The following is a 25,740-nucleotide window of genomic DNA, read 5'->3' as shown; positions in this document are numbered from 1 at the left end:
CTGCATGTGTCTCGATGAGGTTTGTCTTCAAGTCCACGTAAGTAAGCATGATGGTATGACTTATTGGGGTTATACACTTACCTGTTCTGTGTTTAACAGATGCATTTTAAGTTTGTGCACCCAAAAAACATGGAAAGTGAGGTTAAAAAATATTTTTCTCTTAAAAGAAAGAAAAATCAGTACATAATATATAATTTAATATAATATAATAACATGTCATGCAGGTCGGACCTCAATTAAAGCCTAAAAAATTCACTATCTGAGATTTTAAGCAGAGCAAGATGAGTTGCTGTTGCTGGGGAGCAACTGATAACACCTCTTATTGTAGAGAAAAGTCACTGATAGCATTAAATGGTATGTGAAGAGGAATGTCAGCGTATTTTGTTTCCTTTTTTCTTTGTTGATTGATTAGAGGGAAGGTTTGTTTTACGCTATTGTTCTTTTTTTATTAAACATAGAAAAGAATGGATGATCCACTCACTGAAGAACGACAATGTCCTTATTTATTGAACCTGTGAAACATGGGGGGGGGGTTAAATCACCTGCGATAGGTCACATGACCAAGACCAGTGACACTAATATCCAGTGTAAACCACGTCTTATACAAGACAAAGAGTTGACAAATAATCGTCAAGTAATACATATTACCTTGGCATGGGTCAGTTAAAGATGGTGTTGACTTTGAAGACGAAAATGTTTAAATAAAAACACTTTATAAAAGACTTTCTACAACCCAGGATTCAGTAGCTTGTAGAACCATATATAGCAGCCTGAAGCAGCTGACTTTATCAGTCTTTGTTGTGGTTGTGGTTTTAGCCCACTCTTCTTTAAAGTGTTGCCTAAGTTCACTGATGCTTGCAGGCATTTGTGCCGCAGTATTTCAACAGGGTTGAGGTCTAGACTTTGACTGAGCTTTGGTTCTTTTCCTTGCTGCTGTGTTTGGGATCATTGTGCTGTTGCATGATCCAATTTGGGCCAAGCTTCAGCTGTATTACAGAGAGCCTCACATTAGACTGCAGAGTTCATCATTACTGACTGTTACCCAAGGTACCCAGGTCCTGGGACTGTAAAACAAACCCAAATGAGCAGATGTTCGTGATGTGCTGCGATTAACTTTAGCCAAACATGAAGATTTTTTTTTCTCAAGCAGTCCACACCACAAACAACAGTAAAAATTGCATCTAAACTTCACAGCATCAGGAGACTCACAAAAAAATCATAGAAGTATTCATTCTGTGCATCAGATGTTTTCCTGATTGTTTACAACTTGTTAACTGCACTTATGCACAGGGGCTGCTGCTTGCTGTATCCTGCAGTTATGGCAGGTGTATCAGATGAAACTAGGTGCACGCTTCATTGGCTTTGCAAGTGATGGTGCAGAAAAAGGTGTAAAAAGGCCAACCTTTATCTGACTCATTTTCCTCACTGCATCATTCACAAGTTACAACCTGCGATTCAAGACGGTGCAGAACACGTGAGTCAGTGCGAGTCACTTCTGACTGATGACTGCGATACTGGCATGAGTTGTTAAGGATATCCTGAACTTTCCTGTTGGTAAGTTCTGCTTTTTTTGCTGCTGTTAGCCAGCAACGGTGAAACTTCCTTTGAAGTGGATCAAACGTGGGAAAGAATAACTCCCCAGGAAGAAGCATCTGGCAGGACTAGGCTCAGGGAGGGGACTCCATCTGCAGCGAGGGGTTTGGGGCGAGAAAAGACAGGAGAGATAAACACGTAAAAATGATCAAGCTGTTCAGAGGGAAAGTTTGATTTTTAGGACACTTGAGTACAACATTAGCCCACTGGCTTAATGTTAGCTTATAACCAGCTGTTGTTGTTTAGCTGACTTGTTGTCAGCTGTCTTCAACTGCTGATAATAAGTGATAATTGTGATGTCGAGAATAAAACCATAGCCATATTTATTGACGTTTTCATGTCTTAGAGCCCTGACTCCAGGAAGAGGATGATGTTTTATCCAGATCACGCTCTGTCTTTCCTTCACGTTTTCACTTCTTTGGTGAAGGGACTCTTTTTTTCAGATAATAAAGGTATGGTTCGTCATATCTTAAATGTTAAAATTTGCTTCCACAGCATGCAAACGTGTGCAATTTCTTACTGGCCATATGTTCAGTATTTAGCCACATACAAAAAATATGATCAAAGTATTCAAAATGGGAGAGCAACATGGCCACAAATCAGCACCTGCTCCTATGTATTTATAATGAATGAACATATGTCTATATGAAAATGTTTCGAAACATATAGCCATGACTGAACGGCACCATCTACTAAGTTGGACAGCACATGCAACTCCACTTGTATGCACAGCAACCTTGTGCAGCGCAACATTCAGTCTGGTTGGTGTCTTGTATTGTCAAGCTCTTGAATTGTTCAGATCCGCTATAACACGCATGCACTCAAGGAAAACTGCCCAAGGATACTTCAAAATGCAAACTGGAATACCCAAAGATTGATGCACCGACCTTCCAATTAGTAGACAACCTGCTGAACTGACCGTATACATGCATGAGGCTGTTTTGAGATGACTTCCAAGCTGCTATTAGCAATACTTAAATACTTAAATACGGGATTTGATAGTGGATTGTTTACTTTATTTATTTGAATATTTTACACTAAAGGAAATGTGTTTATCTTGTTACTGTATATCTTTTCTGTCTTGTAACTGTCCTAAACACTGGACTCCTGTTGAGAGTTACATTATTGCTGCAACAAAATCTTACTTGCGATGATCCAAGGCAAGGGTTTTCATTGTGTAGCCTGCAGGCAAGGAACCACAGTAATGTTTCGTGCAGTCTGTGAGTGCCACGAGAACAGTGTGCAAAATTGTACATTTTATCCATAGCTCAACAACAGCCTCAAATATTTAATGCACATCCATTTGATGTGAGAAGTTTTAATTAATAGGTGAAACGTGCACATTTAAGCTGATTTGTTTCTCACATCTGTAACCAGATAAACATAAAAAAGACAGAAGAATAAATCATATCTTCTTGTGTGTCTATGTGAGTGATATTATGAAATGACAAAAGTGGAAATAATATTTTCAAAGCAAATACAGAATGCCTGAGATTTTCATAGAATTATTTTCCAGGTCAGTAATAAGGACAAATCTACCATAAGCTGGTAGGTATTGGTACATAGAAAATTGCCAGAAATGAGCAAATAAGTGTTTAATCCTCAAAATTCCCCAGTGGAAACTGTACTTGGTGTTTCACACCCTGTTTGAATTCTACTAAAATCATGTGGTATTCAGCAGGCCCTAAAATTCTAATAAAACCTCAGACATAACAAGACATAATATATATCACTCATTATTCATTTGTCAAGAACTAAAGCAGAACAAAGAAGCATTTGGAAGTGCATCCTTGCTACTTTTATAAGAAGAAGAGAGTAAATAACACCTAAGTGCTGTTAATCAGATACACTTGATTAATCTTCATCAATAATCTTAGTTGCTGCCCATCAGTTTGGCAAGGGTTACATGGACAATTCGAAGTCCATCATTATTATTAAGATTATTCACAAGTGAAAATTATTTAAGAGAGTTGCCAATCTTCCCAGGACTGGACGTCTCATCAAATTCACCGCAGGGTCGTCCCATGGAGTCCTCAGTTACTATAATAACCCCCCAGTTAGCATTCTTTTATGTTAGCTTAAAACCTGTCTGTCTTGCCTGGAATTATTTCAGAGCTTAGAGGCAAAATCCACATCTGTGTGTGTGTGTGTGTGTGTGTGTGTGTGTGTGTGTGTGTGTGTGTGTGTGTGTGTGAGAGAGCATCTCCCTAAACCAACCTGCACAGAAGGAGCATATGGTGACAACTTTGTATGTGCAGTGAAGGTCAGGAGGCTCCTCCTGGTGGCTGAAGAGTATGTTGGAGGGCAGTTATAACTGTGTTCTCTGGGTGTGACGCGCTGAGAGCAGTTGGGTTGTCTGAACAGATTTGTCTGATGTCCACTCGCAGCTGTTCCAGGAGTGCCGGAGACACTGCCCTGTGAAATGGTGAAACACAGATTCTATCATTTTGGAAATAGAAAAAAACCCTGTTGTTTTATTTTCTAATGTTTCTAATTAAACCCACGGTTTTGTAGGCAGAGGACAGTTACAGGCACCATCATTTACAGTAATGTTTGGAATGATGTCATCAGGGGGCGTTGCTCTTGAAACACTGGCAGCTTAGCCCAGCCCTGTAATTGTTTGGATTTCACTTGATAAAAATACCTTTTTAAAGATGTTTAGTATATTTGATAGTAAAATCAGGTCAAACTGTCTCACAGCTCCTGCTTTTACTGTGTTATAATTAAACTTTGTCATCTCTGTCTTATCTGTTCTCCTCTTCTTCCCCTTTCCTGCTCTCCTGGTGTCTCATCAGTCTGCTGCACTCTTAATCAGAGCTGCACTCTCCTCCTGTTCTCTCTCCTGTCCTGGTTGTAAAAAGAAAGCATCACCCTGAGCCAACCTATGCAAATCTCACATACTTTAAATCTGAAAGGAAAACAGTAAGTACTTTAATACTCACTCTCAATACTTAGAGAGAACAAAATGCACAGTGGAATATTATCAGTCATGGATTAGCCTCCCCAGCTTCCAATACTCACAGCTCCTTCATTGCTGACCATTTTGAGTCAGAATAAATGAATATTAAGACAATTAGGCTGCATAACACTGTATCCACACAAGTGTTTTATAATTACAAATACGTGCCATAAGTATGATACATGCGATTATCAAAGAACCATTTTCATGGTCTTAGAGGACGCACGTTATGTATAATACATAACAGTAATATTACAGCTGAATCTGATGTTTTCACAGTGATTGGCTGAATATGCTCCATGGATGCATATTTCCATGAATGATATAGTTCGGTTTTCTCCCATAACATTAACGTGGTGTGGCTTGCTGCAGTACAATTCTAATTCTAATTGCATTTTTGTTGTAACCCACACCTAATTTGTTTTTATTTTGTTATCCTCCTTCATTCACTTTATTTTGCTGTCTCTGTTTTTCTGATGGGGACGTTACTTTGCAACCTAACATCCAGAGATATTAATGAAGGAAACGCTCTTTTCAATTCACACATCTTTTCATTCCAAATCCAAGACCTTAACTGGTGAAAAGGGCAAATTTAACCCTTCCACTAATATATTTTATAATTGCTTGATTATTTCTATTCATTTTTTTCATTAATGTGCTGAATTTAAATGTTGCTGCTGGACTTAGAGTATTGTCTTTTTTCCCTCAGGGCATCTTTGTATGTAAAAGCAGAGAATGTGAGTCCTGTAGCTCAGATAAATGTCTCCATTTCACAACACAGTTTACTGTTGCTGAACTTTCAACAGTGGCTACAACATTCACACATCTGGAACTTCTAGTACTGAACATGTGAATTATTTTGATCGATTATTTAGATAGATACTTACACTAATATTGGCCCAAGAAACATCCCAAATAGACCAAATCTGATGATGCCATAGCCCCAACACTACATACTGCCCTCTCGCACCTGGAGAAGAGAGACACATATGTGAGAAGGCTGTTTGTAGATTAGAGCTCAGCATTCAATACCATCGTTCCCTTGAAGGAAACTGCAGGATCTAGGACTGAGCAGCTCTCTCTGCAGCTGGATCCTCAACTTCCTGTCTGACAGACACCAAGTGGTCAGACTGGGCAGCATCACCTCATCCCCCTTCATAATGAACACTGGTGCTCCACAGTGGTGTGCACTGAGCCCTCTCCTGTACTCACTCTACACCTATGACTGCACGGCAACTAGCAACTCCAACATCATTGTGAAGTTTGCAGACGACACAACAGTGGTGGGTCTTATCACCAAAGGTGATGAGACGGCTCACAGAGAGGAGGTCAGCACCCTGACGCACTGGTGCCAAGAGAACCATCTCACTCTCAACGTCATAAAGACAAAGGAGTTGATAGTGGACTTCCGGAGGTGTAGAGAAGCACGTACCTCCATCACCATCAACGGTGCTGCTGTGGAGAGAGTGAGCAGCTTCCGTTTCCTAGGTGTATGTACATCTGGTGGAGGATCTCACATGGTCAGTTCAAACATCAAAACAGTGAAGTGACTCTTTCTCAGGAGACTGAAGAGATTCGCCATGAGCCCCCGCATCCTCAGGACCTTCTACCGCGGTGCCATTGACAGCATCCTCACTGGATGCATCACCGCGTGGTGTGGCAACAGCACCGCTTACAACCGCAAAGCTCTCCAGCAAGTGCTGCGGTGTGCTGAAAGGATAATTGGAGGTGAGCTGTCCTCCCTCCAGGACATCTTCAGGAAGCTGTGCAAGGATGATCAAAGACTCCACCCACCCCAGTCATAAACTGTTCAAACTACCTCCATCTGCCTGATGGAGGTACTGCAATATCTGGGCCCAAACTAGGAGACTGAGGGACAGCTTCTTCCATCAGGCCACCAGACTGCTGAACAGTGACACTTCATAGGCACCTCACTCTCACTTACCGGAACTTCAACACTATGCCTATTTTACATATATGTATATATGCGCAGACCAATGACTGTTTTCTACAGTAATTGGTGCAGATACACACACACACACACACACACACACACACACACACACACACACACACACACACACACACATATAAATATTTGTCATATATATTAGTAATGTGCATACATCCTTAAAGTTGTACATGTATTTATTCTTATAATTCTCACATTCCTGCCCTTATATTCGCTTGAAGCTTGTACACAAGAATCTCACTGTCATGTGCTGTACCAGTGTACCATTAATGTGACGTGACAATAAAAGTGATTTGATTTGCCAGGAGGGGCCACTGGTGGGTAGGCAGCAAATTTGGGGGGTTGACCAGTGCCCCCTTGTATAATAGAATATCTATTTGATGGAGACAATCAGACAGATAAAATTCTTCTTCTCTTTCTGGTCTTGCTCTTGTTCAATCACCATTATTTCATCATATTAAATATGTGCTGGAAGCAAGAAGTGATGTGAAATTACAACTTTTTAGGTTCAAGTTTCTAAATGTTCTGTTTTTCACTGTTTTTTGATTGTAGATTAAAACTAAATTAAAGCGTTTTTCATACAATCATTGGTTCTAAAACATGAACAAAGGGATCAACTCCACCTCCTGTCATGACATTAATAATTGACAGGCAAAAGTGACCAATAGGAACATGCTAAGCGCGAGCCACTTTCTTGTTGCATTCAAAGGTCATCATGGGAAAAAGAAGCTTCATAGCACATTAGTCGAAACGACATTTTTTTTAATGTCGAACGGACATTCACAGAGAGAAAAATGTTTAGTCATTCGAATCATCGTCTCACATGCAGAATAAAATATGACTTTTTTTTATGGGAAAAGGAAGTCTCCGGTCTTACACCGTGGAAGTCTAGAGTGGTTTATTGAAAATAGAGCCGTTGCTGATGGTTATGGAAATACCATCCCGTTTTTTCCCACGTATCTGGAATGCAGCAATAGGCCGGCAGAGGGGACAGGACAACATGGCTGCTTCTGCGGGCCGATACTACGGAGAAGGTGGCAGAGCAACGAAAAGACAGAAAACTGAAGACGGAGGAATGACAACGGTAAGTGTTTCCTTCTGACTCCGGTAGTTGGTGTTTTAGTATGCTTAAATGGGCCAGTTTTGTTTATCTAAGAAACAAATATACTTTATAGCAAAAGTAGTGCTTGTCTCACCGCTAGCTAAAATTAAGTAGCTAACTAGCGAGCCAAACCAAACAAGCCAATGGTATGGTCAGATTTCGTTTAAACAACAGTAATTGCATGTTTATTGTGTAATATGAAATAGCTGTTTAATGACACGCAATTTCACTGTGTGTACAGATAGAAGACACGTTTTAGTTTCAGTGTTGCAAAAAAACTCTGTTGCAGTTTAATGTCAGTTTCTAACACAAATCCCCAGTGCAGTTATTGTTAAAGGGCTGATTGACACAGATTGGCTGTTTTTGTGTTGTTTATGTCTCAGCAAACATTATCTTGCGTTTCCTTTTTTTTTTTTTTAAATGAAAAAAAAAATAGGAGAGCTACGATGACCCTCACAAACCGCTCCCCTCCCCGGTGGTGCATATCAGGGGTTTGGTGGACGGTGTCATGGAGGCTGACCTGGTGGAAGCCCTGCAAGAGTTTGGCACCATCAGGTAAAAGCTGAACACACTTAAAATGAAGCTTCTCTATCGTGTTTGTCGCATTCAGTGGACTGAGATTGGTGCACATGTCTGATGTCAACCATACACTCCCGTATGTTCCACAGAATATTAACAACTAACAAAAAAAAGGTATTGAGCTGATTTAAATGTTGGTTCTTGTTAATTTCATATTCCCTAACTCAATTTATAACACTAGTTTAGGTTTGATAAGTTATAGGCAAAGTAAGTTTGCTTGTAACTAAATTCAAGTTGTGTAGTTTTAAAATTAATAGGCTGATTGTGCCTTTATTCATTAAACATGGTTCAGTGTGGGAACTATAAATCTTTCTCTTGCTTAATGTCTAGTTTTGTGGTTATGATGCCCAAGAAGCGGCAGGCCCTGGTGGAGTATGAGGACATGAACGGCTCCTGCAATGCTGTTACTTATGCAGCAGAGAACCAGGTTTACATTGCAGGTCACCCTGCCTTCATCAACTACTCAACTAGTCAGAAGATTTCCAGACCAGGAGACTCGGATGACACTCGGAGCGTCAACAATGTTCTGCTGCTCACAATTATAAACCCCATCTATCCCATTACCACGGTAATGTAAAAACATCTTCTTATAATTTATTATTGTATATTCCCACAGATCATTCAGTGAATTCATTGTTAGATATCAGGTATCTGATAATGCTAGTCAGATAATCCATTGAAAATCCCCAAAAGTTGATTCTGTTCATCTGGACGCAGCGTTTTCAGTGGAAGAAACGTTTGGTCACTCATCCAAGTGACTTCTTCAGTCTCAGCTGACTGCAGGTTTCCCCAATCTTATAAACACTACATTTGCATAATGACTGAAACGATCACCAATGAAGAAACAATGGGCTGGGAGGGTCAGTTCCTTGATTATTAATATACAAATTCTCATGACCATTGATCAGTAACCACTGATCAAGCTCATTGAATAACAACCACTGATCAATGGCCATGAGTCCCATTCACAGAGAGTTGGGGAATCGCTGCAATCACAGCATTGTAAGATGGCGAAAGATGTACCGTTAGGCCCCCTCCTCGATTCAGAGATCGTCTTTCCCATTTCATGTAAATGGCCTCTTTGACTCAAACCAGCGTTCCTCCCTGTCCAGGATGTTACATCCTCATCATTGAAAGAGTGTCCACTGGCCTGTAGGTGTAAGTAGACTGCAGAGTCCTGGCCTGACGAGGTGGCTCTTCTGTGTTGTGCCATCCGCTTCAAAGGAGATTGTTTGGTTTCCCTGATGTATAAATCATGGCAATCGTCTTGGTATTTAACAGCGTACACTATGTTACTATATTTGTGTTCGGGGACCTGATCCTTGGGGTGGACTAATTTTTTTGGCGCAGCGTGTTTTGGGGTTTGAAAGCCACGGAGATGCGGTGTTTAGAAAAAATGCATTTCAGCTGTTCTGATACTCCTGACACATATGGGATCACTACAGGTTTTTGCTTAGGTAACTGTTGTCCTTCTCTCCTGGATCAGCTGGAGCCGAAATCATTGAAAATGTTACAAGAAGCACACAGTGGAAAAGTCCAAATTCATGACCTGAAGTAATGGAAATCAGGGCTGTAAAATTATAAAAATATTTCTTTATTTATTAACTTCCGAGTCTGTAATCAGTGGCACCTAGAGTAAATGCAGTTAACCTTGCATTAATGTAATGTTTCTGCTCTAGATGTTGCCTCATAGTCGCTGCTGACCAGTCTACAGCTGTATATGGTAGCTGTGCTGGTTAGTTTCCTTGCCTGTATCCTACAGACCCAATCAGAACTTCACATGAACTTCACATGATTCCATCTTAAAGAATGTTAACTATCCCCAGCTTAGTGAAAACAAACATCAGAAAGAGATATGTGAAATAGTTATATTAACGTTCCTGAAATGTATTTCCAATTCTATTATTTTATATGATTCCAGCTGCTCTAATGAAAGTACTTGTTGTGCTGTGATCTATTCCTATTCCTCATTAAATACTGAGATATATGTCGTATGTTCTTATCCACCCTAAAAATACCTGTATGAGTTTTGTCTCATACATCTGGTCCTGCTTCACTGTTTATCTTTGCTGGTCTCTACAATACTCGTCACTACTATCATCAGTATCTTTTCCCCTTTGATGTCGTTTAAAAAATCTAGTTTTTGACTTTGGGTAAGAGCTTTCAAAGCACTGTGTGTTTGTGTTTTAAAGGTGAAATGTATGTTGTCACATAAAGTATTCTCACGATAGTGATGTATCAATCTGTGTGTGTAACCCTACAGGATGTACTCTACACTATTTGTAACAACTGTGGCCCTGTACAGAGGATTGTCATCTTCAGAAAAAACGGTGTTCAGGCCATGGTCGAATATCCTTTTAGATCATGTTTTTTTTTTACTACTCCCACTCAGAAACATCAGTATGTTTCTACATGAGCATTTAAACCTTTATGCAGTCAGACCTCCCCTTAACTCACTGCTTCCACATTTGATTCGGTCCAAAGTGCCCAGAGGGCTAAAGCCTCTCTTAACGGGGCAGACATCTACTCTGGCTGTTGCACCCTAAAGATTGAATATGCCAAGGTAAGTGTCTAACCACCCTTTGTAGCTCGACTATTAATATCAGGTGCTTGTGAGAAGAAAATCATTTTCATCTTGCCATCCTTTCTATAGCCAGCGCGACTCAATGTCTTCAAGAATGACCAGGACACATGGGACTACACAAATCCCAACCTGAGTGGCCAAGGTAACGTGTAGCCCCTGCCTGTCCCTCCCTCTTTTTTTTTTCTTTCTCTTTTCCTCTCATGGCATTGTATGGGATGGTTAGGGTTCTCTGCCTCCAGGGGTATTGCCTTTGATCACAGACGAATGGTTTCTTTGACCATGCAGCTCAGCCCTGTCAGAGGCAGTATTCCTGCGATGCCTTCACAGTCTTCGTGCATTTTCTCGCCACACAGCAGGCACAATGTAAGGGCATGAGGAGCAACCTCCAGGGCAGCTGACATAAATTATAGGTTCGTGCATGTGAAAAGCCCATCGCACTAATCACAGCAGCATAAGCAGGCACACCATTCTTCACATAGGTTCACATTCCCTGTAGAGCATGTCACAGCTGCACAATCTCACATCTCTGCCAACTGTAATCCAGTGAACACAGCAGAGGCTGTTACACCAGGTAACCTTAAAAACATAGTGGAGATTTTGTCAGAATTAAATCAGGCTTCCTGCTTTCCAACTGAGTGTCCTTGTTGGACCTGTAGAAGGCATGTGATGATGGGTTTCAAATGTTGGCCAGACTTTGCAGGCTGGAAGGTTGTTGGGTGTTAGCATTGACAGCAGAGACAGTATGTGTCATATAGGGCTGTGCGATATGACCAAAATCTCATATCCTGATATAAAACATTTATCGTGGCGACAACAGTATTTATCACAAAAATATTACATTTTCTGTCAATTCTGTGAATCTTGCTCAACTCGACTTGCGTGAAGTGTTTTCAGCTCGGCGTCGTGTACCTGGAGTCGAGTGTTACATAAGTTGAAACGGACGCAATTTTTCTTTGTGAGTATTTATTACACGGCGTGCTGCAGGGAAAAGCCTGTTCTAAGGTTTGTTTTTTTAGCACCTGACGGCTCTTTTTAGCTTCTCATCCGTAAACACTCTGCATCTTTCACGTGACTCACTGTATTTTGAAAAATCTCAACAGGATCTTGAGCTTTATTGTGAAAGGTTTATGTAGAAAATAAGCAAGCAGACGGCAGAGCCATGCGATGGTTTTACCGTTGTTGTTGCTAACGACAACGCATAAAAACAGTCGCATGTCCGTCCGTAGTGTAGAGAAAGAGAGAACTTTAAGAAGTTCTACTGTGACCATCAAAACGATGAAAAGATATTGCCATAAACAGTTTATTTTGTGACACCACGAAACAAACGATAGCGTAAAATGAAACGATAGACGTTTTCATATCGTGATATCGAACAGTCCTAGTGTCATAGTGTGAGACTTAATTTTTTAATTAATTTTCGATGAATGGTTTTCACACGTGTCAAGTATATGATCACTTTTAACAAAAAAAACAAAGTGAAAGTTAACAATATGGAAAGTGATGTGAGCTTAAAGATGGGTTAAATGCAGATTTCATGTGTTATAATCTTGGTGGAACCCAAGTAATTAGCATTTCATGAAATAAATTAAATAAATAGTAAAGCTCCAAAGTTCAGTGTTCCTAATGTGTTTTGCGTACCTTGAGTATTGACGATATGTTAGGACCAGCTCTAGCAAAATTGGTGTAGAATGAAAATGGCTACCTTTTTGGGTAATTATATAAGATTTTTATGCTTAAACATGAGTGTTGCTGCACTGCCAAGTCTGTGACCAGTTTAATACTCTTGGCTGTTCAGATGTCACGGTAGCTGGAAAAAGACAATTCACCTTGATCACAAAGACCCTACTGCTGCTGTTTGTTCATTTGTTGTTGTTTTTTGTTTGTTTTTTTAAAACCTGATCACAGGCACATGCTTTACTTTGGTGCAGTTGTCTGATGGAGAATTTATATTTTTCACTAGACACTGTAAAAGGTGTAGTTACTTGTCTGACACACAGCCGGAACCACAACATGTACATTGCAAGTTTCATACAGGTTTTTGACATCATGTCCTCATAAGAAAGTTTTTGATATTGCATAGCTTGCACTGCCTTACGACCTAGAGGTACTCCTTGTGTCCTCACGGTGCAGAATCATACAGGCTTACCTCAACCTCTAAGCAGACACAACGGCTTCTACAGCATAACAGCAACCACAACTAATGTAAATCTGCTTTATGGCATACTGTACGTCGGACACAGTGGGGCATCAAATACCGGAACACAACCTCAACTCGGTACTTCCTTATTCCAAGCTCATCACCACCACCTGACATGGGAATCCATTTCATTTTTGATGGTGGGCAGTAGCCACCATTTTCAGATTGAGGGACAGAAATACTCGAAGGCCATGTGAACAGACACCCCGCATATCCACTACAGACTGATGTTGTAGATTGATAAGCATCTACTACCATCACTTTACCACTACAGTACATGCCATCTGCAGAGCTCCGAGGAGTCCCCACTTTGACACAACACATTGATGATGAGGGTGGGGGTCAGCTGTGTGGCCATAGCGACCACACCTCCCAACTGTTGGGATGTGCTTACCCTAACACAACCACAGGAAGCAACAAAGGAGTTTTCAAACACACTCAGCCTGACCAGGGAACAGATGACACCACATATGGGGGCGGTATACAAAAAAGAGGCCATGCTAATACTCCTCATCTCTACCTTCCTGTGCCGAACACCACATGACAACACAGCGATCCGAATATCCAAGGCAACATACAGCTGAACTGCTATGACAGCACATCATATTTCTAGTGACTTATTGTCAAGCTTTGCAAGTGGCTGACAGCTATTAAACCAAATAAACGACATCAAGTGAGTGCCATTTTTACACAAGAAGAAATATCCATGGGGGGTCCATGAAGACACAAGCATCAGACACCTATCAAGCATACAAGCACAGAGGCAAACAGATTACAGATCTTTCCCAAAGCTTTCTGCATTTATGGACTCTGGTGTTCTGTTTTTTTTTGTTTTTTTTGTTTGTTTTTTTCCCCCTGTACCTTCCTTCCCATTTCCCTTCTCCTCTTTGTGCTATTCTTGTGTTGTTTCTGCATTGTTTTCATTTTTCCTTTTTTTTTTTTTTTTTTTTTTGCACTGGACCATAGTGATGCCTTTAACGCCTCCCGTGTGATGCAGGTTTGGCTCAGTGTGTCTGTGGACTGACAGCCCACTCAATCGGTGCATATGTCCTGCTTTATGGTCAGAGCACGGTAAGCTGGAAATGAGCCTCTAATAGCACAATTTCCAAAAACAGAGCGGCAGCAAGTCAAAACCCAACATGGACGCATGGAAGTACTTTTCTCTCTGGTGGTGGAGATGCAAGGAAGGAAGGAAGGAAAGAAGAAAGAAAAGACAAGAAGAGGGAGAATGAGTTGAGGCTGGAGTCAGAGATTGGCGAGTAGCATCCTTGCTGAAGACTGCCCCCTTTCTTCTCACTGTGTCCCATGCTCCATGTATGGTGCTGTAAGTACTGAAATAAATGAATAATCTAACTTCATGGTTAACAGTTCAAAAGTATTGTGGGGAGAAATCGCGTACTGTTGATTTAAATTGGGAGATGGAGATGTCTTTTATGTAATAGTCACGTAATTCATTTTAAAGAGTACAATTATAGGTTGCTGCAGTACAACACATGAACCGAGCAGTTGTAAAGAATATTTGATCTTGACCTGTGTGTGTAGAGTTGTTTTTTGGATGAGAGATTAAAAGTTTTCACAAAACTTCACAAAGTCCAGTCAATTTCAAAGCATTTTAGACTGTAGTATGAGATAAAAATTTCAAATGTGAGTCACAAGGCAGATCTTTAACTTCTTTTTTTTATATATGTGAAATTTGGTTATCATGCATAATGACACAACAACATGGGAGATGGTTTGTAAGGATGCAATGGAACCAAGTTTTTCTTTTCTTTCTTTTTTTAAATCAAATAGAGAGAGAGAGATATTGATGCTTATATTTTTGGAAAATAAGACTTGACATCTGGTGACTCCTTCCAGATTTCTCAACTCGCATTGCTAGTTTTAATATTTCTGTCAGGCCAATGTAGCTGTCCAACATGGCCAACACTGTGATTGTGAAACTGTCCATGACACTAGGATTATGGGTGTGCTTGAGTGCCGTGCCAGATGTTCTGATGTTTAGGTTTAAATGCACCATTGAAAGCATTTTACATAGAGGTTCCACATGAAGACCTTCATTTGCAGCCTGTAAATAAACAAACAGGTGGCGGAAATGATTGTTTACCACGGATGATGTGCACATAGTGACAAAATTATTACTGAGAACTTGATGGTTTAGATAAGTGATTGCATAGGGAGTAAAGAAGTTCTACCCTAACCTTACAGAGAAGGTGCCTGCTAAACAGATACTGGTTTAAGAGTTTAATTTACTGAGTTTTGGTGAACTGAGCTGAAGGAAAGCCTTCTTTGAACAAAAATAAATCTGTTCGTACTTTTTGTTGAAGTTAAATCAGCCGACGTCGCTGGTTTAATTTTTCACCATGTTATTAGTTTCAGTGCTTGATGTTTTTTCACTCATGTTATATCTGTGTCCTGGCTTGTAATAAATGTATACTGATATTCAAATAGTTTTCAATAAAACAGCAGGTGCTGCTCTTAGCACATTGCGTATTTTACTCTTTGATTTTCTGTTTTAATGTCTCTATTCGAAACAACTGAGCATGTGATGAAATGTGTTTATACAGTGTTGCCAGATTGCTACTTTTTTTCATGATGTTTTATTGGATTTGACGTGTGTCATGTGTACCTGCACAGATGCTGATGGTGAAGGCAATTGGAACAATTCACAAGGTGTGTGCGCTTGTAGTAGAATGGCAGATGTAAGACTTTAAAATTTGAACGCTATCTTTCAAAGTCACTGTGGAAAAAGAAAATCTCCATTATGTCACCTGTAAAACCTGCTGACTGTTTGAACACTTTTTAAAGATTTCAGGCCCTTCAGTTGCATGCCATTCACAAACATGTCCCTTAGCATGTTGTAGCCCATGCAAGGTACCTTTGAGACACGTGGTAAAGAAGCTGTTTGATGGGCAACTTTTTTTTTTTTTTAAATCTATTATAGATCCCAATGCCAATCCTAACAAACGGCAGAGGCAGCCTGCTCTTCTGGGCGATCACCCACCTGATTATGGTAAACATCGCATAATCAAATTAGTGTGACATGTAGAAAAACGGACACTGCTCAAAATCTGTTACAATTATGTTTGTTTTTTTTGTTTTGCTTGTTTGTTTTGGGTTTTTTTCCCCATCTTAAGGTGGACCACAGGGAGGTTATCATGGCTACAACGATGACAGCTATGGCCCCCCTCCTCCCCATCGCATGGGGCCAGGCATGGGTGGGCGTGGTCGGGGTAACCAGCGCTACGGTCCTGGATATGGACCGCCACCGCCCGAGTACGGTCCTCACGCTGACTCTCCAGTTCTTATGGTATATGGCCTGGAGCCCTCTAAGATCAATGCTGACAAGGTCTTCAACATCTTTTGCCTGTATGGCAATGTAGAGAGGGTAAGTGAAAGCTGACTGAAGCATCAAGTCATTGTTTTGCTGTTAGACCCCATAAGTGAAGGACATTTATAATATTTTGCCATCTTTCCAACAACTGAAAGGGGCGCAAAGAAGATTTGCAGACACGTGAAAGCTTAGCACGCGATACTAACTTGTCAGCCATTTTGGTCGTGTACTAATGTTGAAACATTTTTTGAATATGATCACTTGAGAACAAGGCGATGCAGAATTTTGAAACTGATATATAAACTGATATATCCTTCTAGCTGTATCTGCTAGGAGGCCGAGGGGTAGCACTGAATGCCGCCAGTGTTTTGTTTTGTTTTTTCCACTGAGGGCCAAATTCCAGTTTCCTCAGATGATCTTTTTTGGATAAAGCTTTCATTTCTCTGATGGTAGGTAACACCTTACCTGCTAAGAGGGACAGATCGCTTGTTATCCAAAGCCAGCCAGCTGGCTAGTCTTTTTGTGCTTGATTGCTAACATTGCTAACAATAACAAAAAAAAAAAAAAAGCCTGTTGGTTGTTGATGTTAGTGGGCTCCATTTCTGAGCTACTATGTGATGGTGTAGCTTACTGTTGATGCTGGAAGTGGGAGAAAGACAAGTCCATCCTTCAGACAATCTGAAGGTCTTTTTTGTTTGTTTTGAAAGGTAAAGTCCCATTGCAAGGAGGTGTCGGCACAAAAGTCATCATAAAAAGTTCATGTTTAAATACTGTGTGTACTGCTGGGTAATATTGTTTTAGTCTATTTTTCTTTCAGGTCAAGTTCATGAAGAGTAAACCTGGAGCAGCAATGGTGGAGATGGGAGACTGTTACTCTGTGGACAGGGCCATTACTCATCTGAACAATAACTTCCTTTTTGGACAGAAACTCAATGTTTGGTAAGAACAGAAACAATTTAGAAACATCAGCACAGACTTTTAGAGATAAATTTCTCCCTTAAAAATAAACAACAGATGCAAGACCTCTGGCCTTATTTCTTTCAGTGTGTCCAAGCAACAGGCTATAGTGCCGGGACAGTGCTACCAGTTAGAGGACAACACAAGCAGCTTTAAAGATTTCCATGGATCACGCAACAACCGCTTCACCTCACCAGAGCAGGCGGCTAAAAACCGAATCCAGCATCCGAGCAACGTCTTACACTTCTTTAATGCACAACCCGACATCTCTGCTGAGATCTTTAATCAGGTAAAAAAAAAAAAAAAAAAGCAACAAAGGTTGCTATCTGTGATGGCCAAAAGCATCCATCCAGTGTTGCCAACTTAGCGAGTTTTCAGACCCCTTAGCGACTTTTTTCTAAAAAGCGACTAGCGACAAATCTAGTGACTTTTTCTGGTGTTATTGGAGACTTATGACGACTTTTTCACATGAAAGCACGTATCACTCTTACTCTCAACAAGCAGCGGGTGCTGCCGTGGGCAACTCGCCCATGTGAAAATGCTCACAAGCGGCAGGTAGTCCTCACGCAGCAGTCGCCCCGAGCTGATGTCAGAGCAGGAGATATTCCCCTATAAAAATGTTCTTTTACTGTTACTTTTTGTGGATCAAAAGGTTTAAAACTAGTTAAAAAGACACACACACCAAAACAGTAACTCCACCAGAGTGCCTATTTCGGGTCACTTTTGCAGGTCCAAAATCCGGATAAAGGAGGAGGGTTGGAATTATTTTTTTAGGGTTTTTTTTTTTAACTCACTCTGTCTCTTCCACAATGTTATTTCTCTCTCCTACAGCGTCTGTTATAATTACATCGGTAGGACCAATTATGCAAAGATGTCATTTAGCGACTTATAGTGACTCTTAGGACAGCCAATAGCGATTTTCCTTGCTGAGGAGTTGGCAACACTGCATCCATCTCACATTTTCACTGAAACGCGTTTCTGTGCTCAGGTCTGTGATGAACTTGGAATCAAGAGGCCCACAAGTGTGAAACTTTTCACTGGAAAGAGTGAGTAATATGTTGTAAATGGTCTGTATTTGTATAGCGCTTTACTTGGTCCTAAGTACCCCAAAGCGCTTTACACTATACACAATCATCCACCCATTCACACACACATTCACACACTGGTGATAGCAAGCTACAGTGTAGCCACAGCCGCCCTGGGGCGCACTGACTAAGGCGCCACTGGCGCCACCGGGCCCTCTGACCACCACCAGTAGGCAACGGGTGAAGTGTCTTGCCCAAGGACACAACGACCGAGACTGTCGGAACCGGGGCTCGAACCAGCAACCTTCCGATTACAAGACGAACGCCCAACTCTTGAGCCACGATCGCCCCACACTTGTTGTCACTAAAGTTATTATCTCATTATTTGGTTGTGCTGTTGTGTACTAACGGCTTTTTAATACAGAAGTGTTATTCAGCATGGTAATGTCATGTGATTTGACAGGTGAGCGCAGTTCATCTGGCCTGCTTGAGTGGGAATCCATCAATGATGCCATGGAAGCACTAGCTATGATGAACCATTATCAGATGAAAAACCCTAGTAAGTATTTAACATGTAGATCAACAAGCCAACGTGGTTCTTGGTATGTTGTACATTTGAACCCTTAATGACATTTTCTACATTTTATGATGAAAGTTTTCTTCTGGCTTCTATATTCTAGGTGGGCCTTACCCTTATACACTGAAGCTGTGTTTCTCGACTACACACCATGCCAACTAAATCTTCCTTGAAACCATTTGTAATGTTTTCTGTCTTTGGATAGAGTATACTGCAGCTCTGTTTCACGTACCATTAAAGCTGTGTTGACAATAATTAGGATTAACGTGCTTTAGAAAATGTTACTTAAATTATAATTTTTTAAAATAATTTATTTTACTTTTACCATGTTCTTCAACTTGTTGTTTATTTTGTATGTTCACAACACTACGTTTGATCGCCCGCCACCTTCTGTCTTTTGGTTATTAAATAAAGCCAACAGTAACCATAATGTTGCTAATAATTTAACCAGTGTCACATAATCAGAGATTGTGTTGTATTATTTCTTCAAATCCATTCTTGAAAATAAAATGCATTCTCTCAAATCAGTTTTATTCATATTGCTCCAGTTCAAACTTACAGTGTAAAGCACCTTGAGATGACTCTAAGTCAAATACCCTACAATATTATAGAGAAAACTACAACAATCAGACTATTTCTTGTAGCAAAGCACTTGATGATATTGGGAAGGAAGAAATCCCTTTTAACAGGAAGAAACACCTGGCAGGAAGAGATCTGCTTCAGCTGGCTGGGGATTGTAGGGAGGGGATAGTTGTCATAACATCAAATATACAAGCACTTGTATAAAATGAAGAGATATGGGTATAAATTGGATTAATCCTGTTCTGTGTGTGTGGACCTGACCCAAGTGGATGATTAAAGAGTCTGATAGCGGTGGGAAGGAATGACTTCCTGTAATGTTCCCTCAGACAGCTAGGTTGAAGGAACCTAGTGCATCTTTCTTACTGCCTGTCCTAACTGCCCTGCAGGTGGGCAAAGTTGCTACTCAGAGCTGTGTACCTGAGACCATATGAATATCCACTCTCACTGACAACAGAAAAAACAATCAGCTTTCAGCTCACAAGGATTATTTACTGACATAATTTTTGAACTTTGAGCATAGATAATATGAACATTAATTATTGTAACTTTTTATACATCTCAAGAAATAGGTATAGAAAAATATACCCTGCGGTTTGTTCAATGCAAACCTATTTCTATTGTCCTTATAAGATTATTCTCCAGAGTTATTCTTCTATTAAAAAAAAAAAAAAAAAAAAAAAATATATATATATATATATATATATATATATATATATATACACATATATGTTGTAGAAGAATCAGTTTCCCTGTTACCACTGTGAGAGAGACGAATCTTAATGCAAAGTACATCGTTCCCACTGGAGATTTTCACTATGTGACCTCTCATCATCCCAGTGAAGCTGAGTTTGAAACTGTCACGTCTGTGCAGGAAGTGGAGTATATATATATAATATTTCTCATATGTCTCCAGCATTACAGCACCAAGACTGCCTGTCCTCTGTTAATCAAAGTAACCGCAACACAAGCCGTGTTTTCTGTCTCCCATCCCAAAACAGCTCCAGTTAAACTGAGGTTTCACAGAAAAACGCGTCCGACTAGCGTCAGTATCTCCGCTACTTATGTATCTTGTCGCCAGTAAAGTAGTCCCTCTGAATTTTTCCCTTTACTAATTGTTTACAACTGTTCCGTTTCTATGTGGTCTGATTACTTTGTTGCTCAAAAGAAATTTAATATTAAAAATCTAGAAAATAAGAAACAATGGCTTTAAAGAGAAACTACGTCTCCCATAGTGCTCTGAGCCCTGGCCGCGTAGGTGTTTCCGGTGTCTTATAACATTTTACTTCCTTCCACACAGGCTGACACGAACAAACGAGAAAGAAGACGTCGTTAAGTTTTGAATGTTACCGCCAGTAGTCGGATTTTGAACTTAGTTTTTTGTTATTTTCTGTTGTAAAATCCGCAGTATGTGGCGAATGGTGTCGGAGGACTGAAGAATCGCTGCAAAACGTAGTCCGTAACGTGTAGGCCTCCGAAGAAAGTTTGGTCGAGGGCCTGTAAACAACATGTCCTCCGCCTCGCAGTCTTCCTCGAGACGGCAATGGTGCTACCTCTGCGACCTGCCCAAGATGCCTTGGGCTATGCTGTGGGAGTTCAGCGAAGCTGTATGCCGGGGTTGTGTCAACTACGACGGCGCAGACCGGATAGAACTCCTCATTGAAACTGCCAGGCAGCTGAAGAGCACTCACGGAGTTTTAGACGGCAGGTCCCCTGGTCCACAGCAGGGCAAACCCAGCTCTGCTGGGCCCCTTGAAGCGGGGCGGCATCACGGAGAGCGTGTAGACCGGGGGAGGGGTGAGTATGGGGCTTCTTCTCGCCTCCCCAATGGTCTGCATAGAGCTGAAGATGTAGCTTTGTCAGAGGGCAGCCGACAGAGCCCGAACACTCGTCGGGCTATGCCTGGGGTAGTTTCTAGTCTTCATAACACCATACCCCATGCCTTGATAGCTCAGGGGCTAGTAGCAACAGCTTCTCATGGGATTTTAACCCCATTAACAAGCACGAGAGCTGGGGCCGCTCCTATTGCCGTCTCAGCTGGCCCCATAATAAGCGACAGTGGCAGAAGACAGGCTGTGTCCCTGGGTATGGGACCTAGCACTTCTACTCTAGTGGGCATAGATCCGGCAGTGTGGAGGAACAGTGAAGTAATGGCTGAACTGAATGAGGTGGCTCGTAGTAGAGTGGAAGGCTGGCCTAACCGTCCCAAAGCAGTTCGGGATGTGCTGGTAGCTCTCAGCAGCTGTGTCCCCTTCAATGTGCGCTTCAGGAAAGACCATAATCTGATGGGGCGTGTTCTGGCCTTTGATGCTAGCGCTACTCCAGAGTTTGAGCTGAGGGTGTTCGCGGAGTATCCCTCTGGCTCTGGAATGATCTACTCAGGAGTTCCAGATCTGGTCAGGCAGATGTTCCGTGACTCCGCCAAAGATGCTGGTAAGGCAGTAAACTCTGGGCTGCGCTACGTGGAATATGAGAAACGGCAAGGCACCGGAGACTGGCGTGGGCTGTCTGAGCTGTTGAATGATGGTGTGCGTATGTTTAAAGAGCCTCCAATCCCAGAGGTTCTGCCACAGCCAGACCCAGTGCTGTCTTTGGCAGCTCCTGGACGCCCCGGACCAGCCAAGGGCACCACCAGGCGCCGAAAGGCTTCTCCAGGCTCTGAGAACGGAGAGAGTGAGGGAAGGGCCGAACACCCTGTGAGGGAGCCCTGGCCCCGGGGCACGTACTCAGGCATGGAACCTCTTCCTGGCATGGCTGTACCTCAAGAGGGCCCACCTCGTCTACACAACCAGCCTTCACCCATCTCAGCACTTATGGGAGTGGCAGATGGCCTGAGTTCCAGTCACATGGCCAGAGAGAGCCCCAGTATGTCCACAGCCCACTCCTCCTCAGCTGGGCGCCCCAGCAGCAGCAGCCCCTCGACTCCCTCCACCTCAGTCTCTCAGGCAGCTGTAGGGCAGGGTCTGAGCACTGGAGGACAAAGTAACAACACAAACACTGGGGAGTCTACAAGTAGCACCCCAGGCACCCTGCTTTGCTGCACCCTCTGCAGAGAGCGCCTGGAGGACACTCACTTTGTCCAGTGTCCCTCAGTCCCGCACCACAAGTTCTGCTTCCCCTGCACCCGAGGGTTCATCCGCAGCCAAGGTCAAGGAGGAGAGGTTTACTGCCCCAGCGGAGAACGCTGCCCCCTGGCCGGATCCACTGTGCCTTGGGCCTTCATGCAGGGTGAGATCTCAACCATCCTAGCTGGAGAAGGAGATGTGACAGTAAAGAAGGAGAACGACCCTTGACCCTCCATCCTTTTGGCAGTGAATGGTGAGAAAAACCTGAGAGGAGCAGGCCTCTTTGTTTTATAGCAGAACTTTATCAGCGAGTGTTAAAGCAACTATCAAAAGCAGTTAAAAATAAATAAAAATGGCAGACAAGTGCAGGCATATGGTTTCACATGTGCTTTTATTAAATAGGGTAACTGCAGCCCAAATTGTTTAACAAATGTTATATATAAACATTTGTTAAACAACTTGTGTGTTAATATTTCTTCAACACTATTCTAGAAATTAGAATATCTTTGGTGGTAGATGTCAGACAAGGTTTTTGTTTTGTTTTTTTGACCAATTTGGGAAAAAAAATAATTTGTAGGTGCTAGCTTTGCCCAGCCAATTTCTCTGATGATTTCAGTGACACTGTTGAGTTACTTTCAACTCTTCCTTGTCACGAGGGGTCACTACGCCACATGCAACCCGAAAATGTATTAGTCTCTGGCTGGAATTGAACTAAGCAAATGTGTAAACTGCTACACTAGTGATTTCAGTGTTAGAAATGGATGAAATCTCCTTATGATGACTTGATAGTTTTGCTGAAGTTGTGGCACACTCCCATCATCAGGTCTGAGGTGCTCATATGACTTGGCCAGAGCTCAGACAGAATCAAAAGTGATGGAATAATACATGACTAAAACTTTTGACTTCTGATAAGTTGTCTTTAGATGTTAGAAGGCACCAGATTTCAGTGTTAGTGTATGTTAGGCATTAGACAACCTGATGTCTCATTGGAGATTTCATGTAATCTCATGATGCTGTGAGCAGGGCTCTGTGGGGGCACACCATCTGTGGCACAACTTTGTTTCTTAAAAATTCATCTACATGAGCCTTGTAATGTTTTTAGCCTCTTTGTTCTCTTTTAGAATGATATCAGATATCTTCTTGATGTTACTGTGTGAGGAGAATATTTTTGAATGTGGAGTTACCTGTATGTATTAGATGCATCTCAATATCAGGTCTGAGCTGTGGGACAAAGAATCCCTGTGTCACTCTGCTGTTTGATATTCTTACATGGCTTTCTTCTTTTTCCACAGTGGATTAAAACACAGTGAAAGCACTTACCTATAATCTCAAGCAGAGGTCCACTTTGGCTGTAGTTCATCATGTGTGCCTCCAAGAGCCAAATAACTCTGAAGCCCAGGAGGACCACTACACAAAGACCGGTAACTCGAGACAAGACTCACTCACGAGAGGAGGGAAACGTCTGAGCATCGGGGCTGCATCGTGATCGAATCAAGTCTCGACCCAATCTCTCTCCATCCTTTTAAAAAAACAAAAAAACCCCCCAAAAAAATCTATTTATTTTTTTTCCTAGTGTGGTAGAGGCCTCATTTCAAAAAGCCCAGGATTAAAAGCACACACTTTTTTTTTCCCCCCCTAACAATGACAATCTGATCTTTTTTTTTGTTGTTGGTTTTTGCATCCTGTCTGACACAGACGCAGGATACTTTTTACATGGTTTGACAGAATGATGCAATTCTTTAAAAACGAATGTTCAAAAAATGTTAAAACCATTGGGTCCTTAAAGCCAAGGGGAGAAAAATGTAAACCTTACAATACGTCACTTGTTATTCTCTTTATATTGTGTGTCAAAAATGTGAATTTTCTTTCAATATGGCTATGTAATTTCTATTTTTGATACAATACAAATTTCTATGTATTTGTTTATAGTGATGAGAAGACCAAAGATGGCTTCATGCTCAATGTAATTTTATTGTATTGTAGCTGTGTATGCTGTATTCACTGATAACCCTGGCATCAGTCACTAATTAGTTCTTCTATCATGCAAGTAAGCTTGTTTTGTCTATTTACTTTTTAAAGTCTATGTATGGTAAAATTATTAGCATCACAATCTTCAATGGTTAACCCACATACTCATGTGATCTTAACAGGTCAATTCTACAATAAATGACAATGTAGTTAAAACTTAGTCACTTTGCCGCTTTTCTACTAATGACCGTTGGAAGCCTCAGTTGTGCATTTATATAAAACTTTATTAGATAAATATTTTTGACAGGAAAAATAGGGAAATCCCACACCAGCTCACTGGCATGATTAGAATCTTTTCCACAAACCACTATTAGCAGGGTTGTAAACAAACTGAACAATGTGTATTTACATGCACTTAGGTGACCTGGCTGCAGTAGTATGAACAGCCTGAGGGGTGTACTACGAATGAAATTCAACACGTCCAGGCTTTTGGGTACCACAATGGTGGTATTATCTGTTGGGCTGTGCTTTCTGCTTCAGGGTCTGTGGGCACACACATAGAAAAGGGGGTGTTTTATGTACCATGTGATTGTTCTTCCCCACAAAATGATCGCTGAGTGACAGAGACATTATCAGCCAATAATACAGTGGTTGTTTAAAATCTATAAAGAATATAAAAACTAAAACACTGCTGGTAATTCAGTGCATAGATGCGGTAAAAAATTTCCATTTAAGCTAATAATTGTAATTGCCAAGTGTGCTCTTTGGTGCTGTTCGTTTCTAAGGTGACAGCTGGAGTTCTGGAGCTTTAAAGTGTATACATTTTAATATCAAAGTAGTGAATTGTATGTATGTATATATATATATATATATATATATATATATATATATATATATATATATATATATATATATATACCATAAACAAAACATGTTTTCTGAATCTCCAAATTAATACATGCGCATTCCCATGACAATGGAATGCATAGTTTATGCTTCATTGAGTGGTTTTAGTTAGGTACAACAAATCAAATCAAATCACTTTTGTCACATCACATGTGCAGGCACACTGGCACAGCACATGCGAGTGAAATTCTTGTGTGCGAGCCCCACAAGCAACAGAGATGTGCAAACACAACAACACAAACGAGCAAAATACAATTTGCGTATATAAAAATTTTTCCAGCAGACGTTCTATATTGTGCTTAATACATACTGTAATATTGGCTTCCAACCCATTTCATATGGAAAC

The 25,740-nt window shown here is 41.1% G+C and overlaps 2 protein-coding genes across 2 annotated transcripts; both read left to right on the top strand.

Annotated features, from left to right (window-relative positions):
- Nucleotides 1-7,354: 7,354 nt before the first annotated feature.
- hnrnpl (heterogeneous nuclear ribonucleoprotein L) lies at nt 7,355-19,400 on the top strand. Its single transcript, XM_076888906.1, has 14 exons — nt 7,355-7,608; nt 8,063-8,181; nt 8,536-8,773; nt 10,469-10,556; nt 10,674-10,768; nt 10,859-10,931; nt 15,621-15,656; nt 15,928-15,996; nt 16,121-16,371; nt 17,135-17,256; nt 17,362-17,563; nt 18,263-18,320; nt 18,763-18,858; nt 18,980-19,400. Exons 1-14 carry the CDS (start codon nt 7,447-7,449, stop codon nt 19,036-19,038), a joined length of 1,668 nt encoding a protein of 555 aa, XP_076745021.1. The 5' UTR covers nt 7,355-7,446; the 3' UTR covers nt 19,039-19,400.
- Nucleotides 19,401-20,708: 1,308 nt separating this feature from the next.
- On the top strand, nt 20,709-24,708 carry LOC101475876 (interferon regulatory factor 2-binding protein 1). Its single transcript, XM_004561592.6, has 2 exons — nt 20,709-22,773; nt 23,813-24,708. Exon 1 carries the CDS (start codon nt 20,964-20,966, stop codon nt 22,746-22,748), a length of 1,785 nt encoding a protein of 594 aa, XP_004561649.1. The 5' UTR covers nt 20,709-20,963; the 3' UTR covers nt 22,749-22,773; nt 23,813-24,708.
- The last annotated feature ends 1,032 nt before the right edge of the window (nt 24,709-25,740 follow it).

The sequence above is a fragment of the Maylandia zebra genome, linkage group LG10, assembly GCF_041146795.1.
Source record: "Maylandia zebra isolate NMK-2024a linkage group LG10, Mzebra_GT3a, whole genome shotgun sequence".
Lineage (NCBI taxonomy): Eukaryota > Metazoa > Chordata > Actinopteri > Cichliformes > Cichlidae > Maylandia > Maylandia zebra.
This window is presented reverse-complemented; position numbering and strand designations above follow the sequence as displayed.

What these genes read in the sequence shown, in the direction of transcription:
- hnrnpl (XM_076888906.1), top strand. Translation starts at nt 7,447, where the DNA reads ATGGTTATGGAAATACCATCCCGTTTTTTCCCACGTATCTGGAATGCA. An exon ending in GGACAGAAACTCAATGTTTG is followed by an intron (nt 17,257 to 17,361) that starts GTAAGAACAGAA and finishes TATTTCTTTCAG; the next exon opens with TGTGTCCAAGCAACAGGCTA. An exon ending in GAAACTTTTCACTGGAAAGA is followed by an intron (nt 18,321 to 18,762) that starts GTGAGTAATATG and finishes GTGATTTGACAG; the next exon opens with GTGAGCGCAGTTCATCTGGC.
- LOC101475876 (XM_004561592.6), top strand. Translation starts at nt 20,964, where the DNA reads ATGTCCTCCGCCTCGCAGTCTTCCTCGAGACGGCAATGGTGCTACCTC.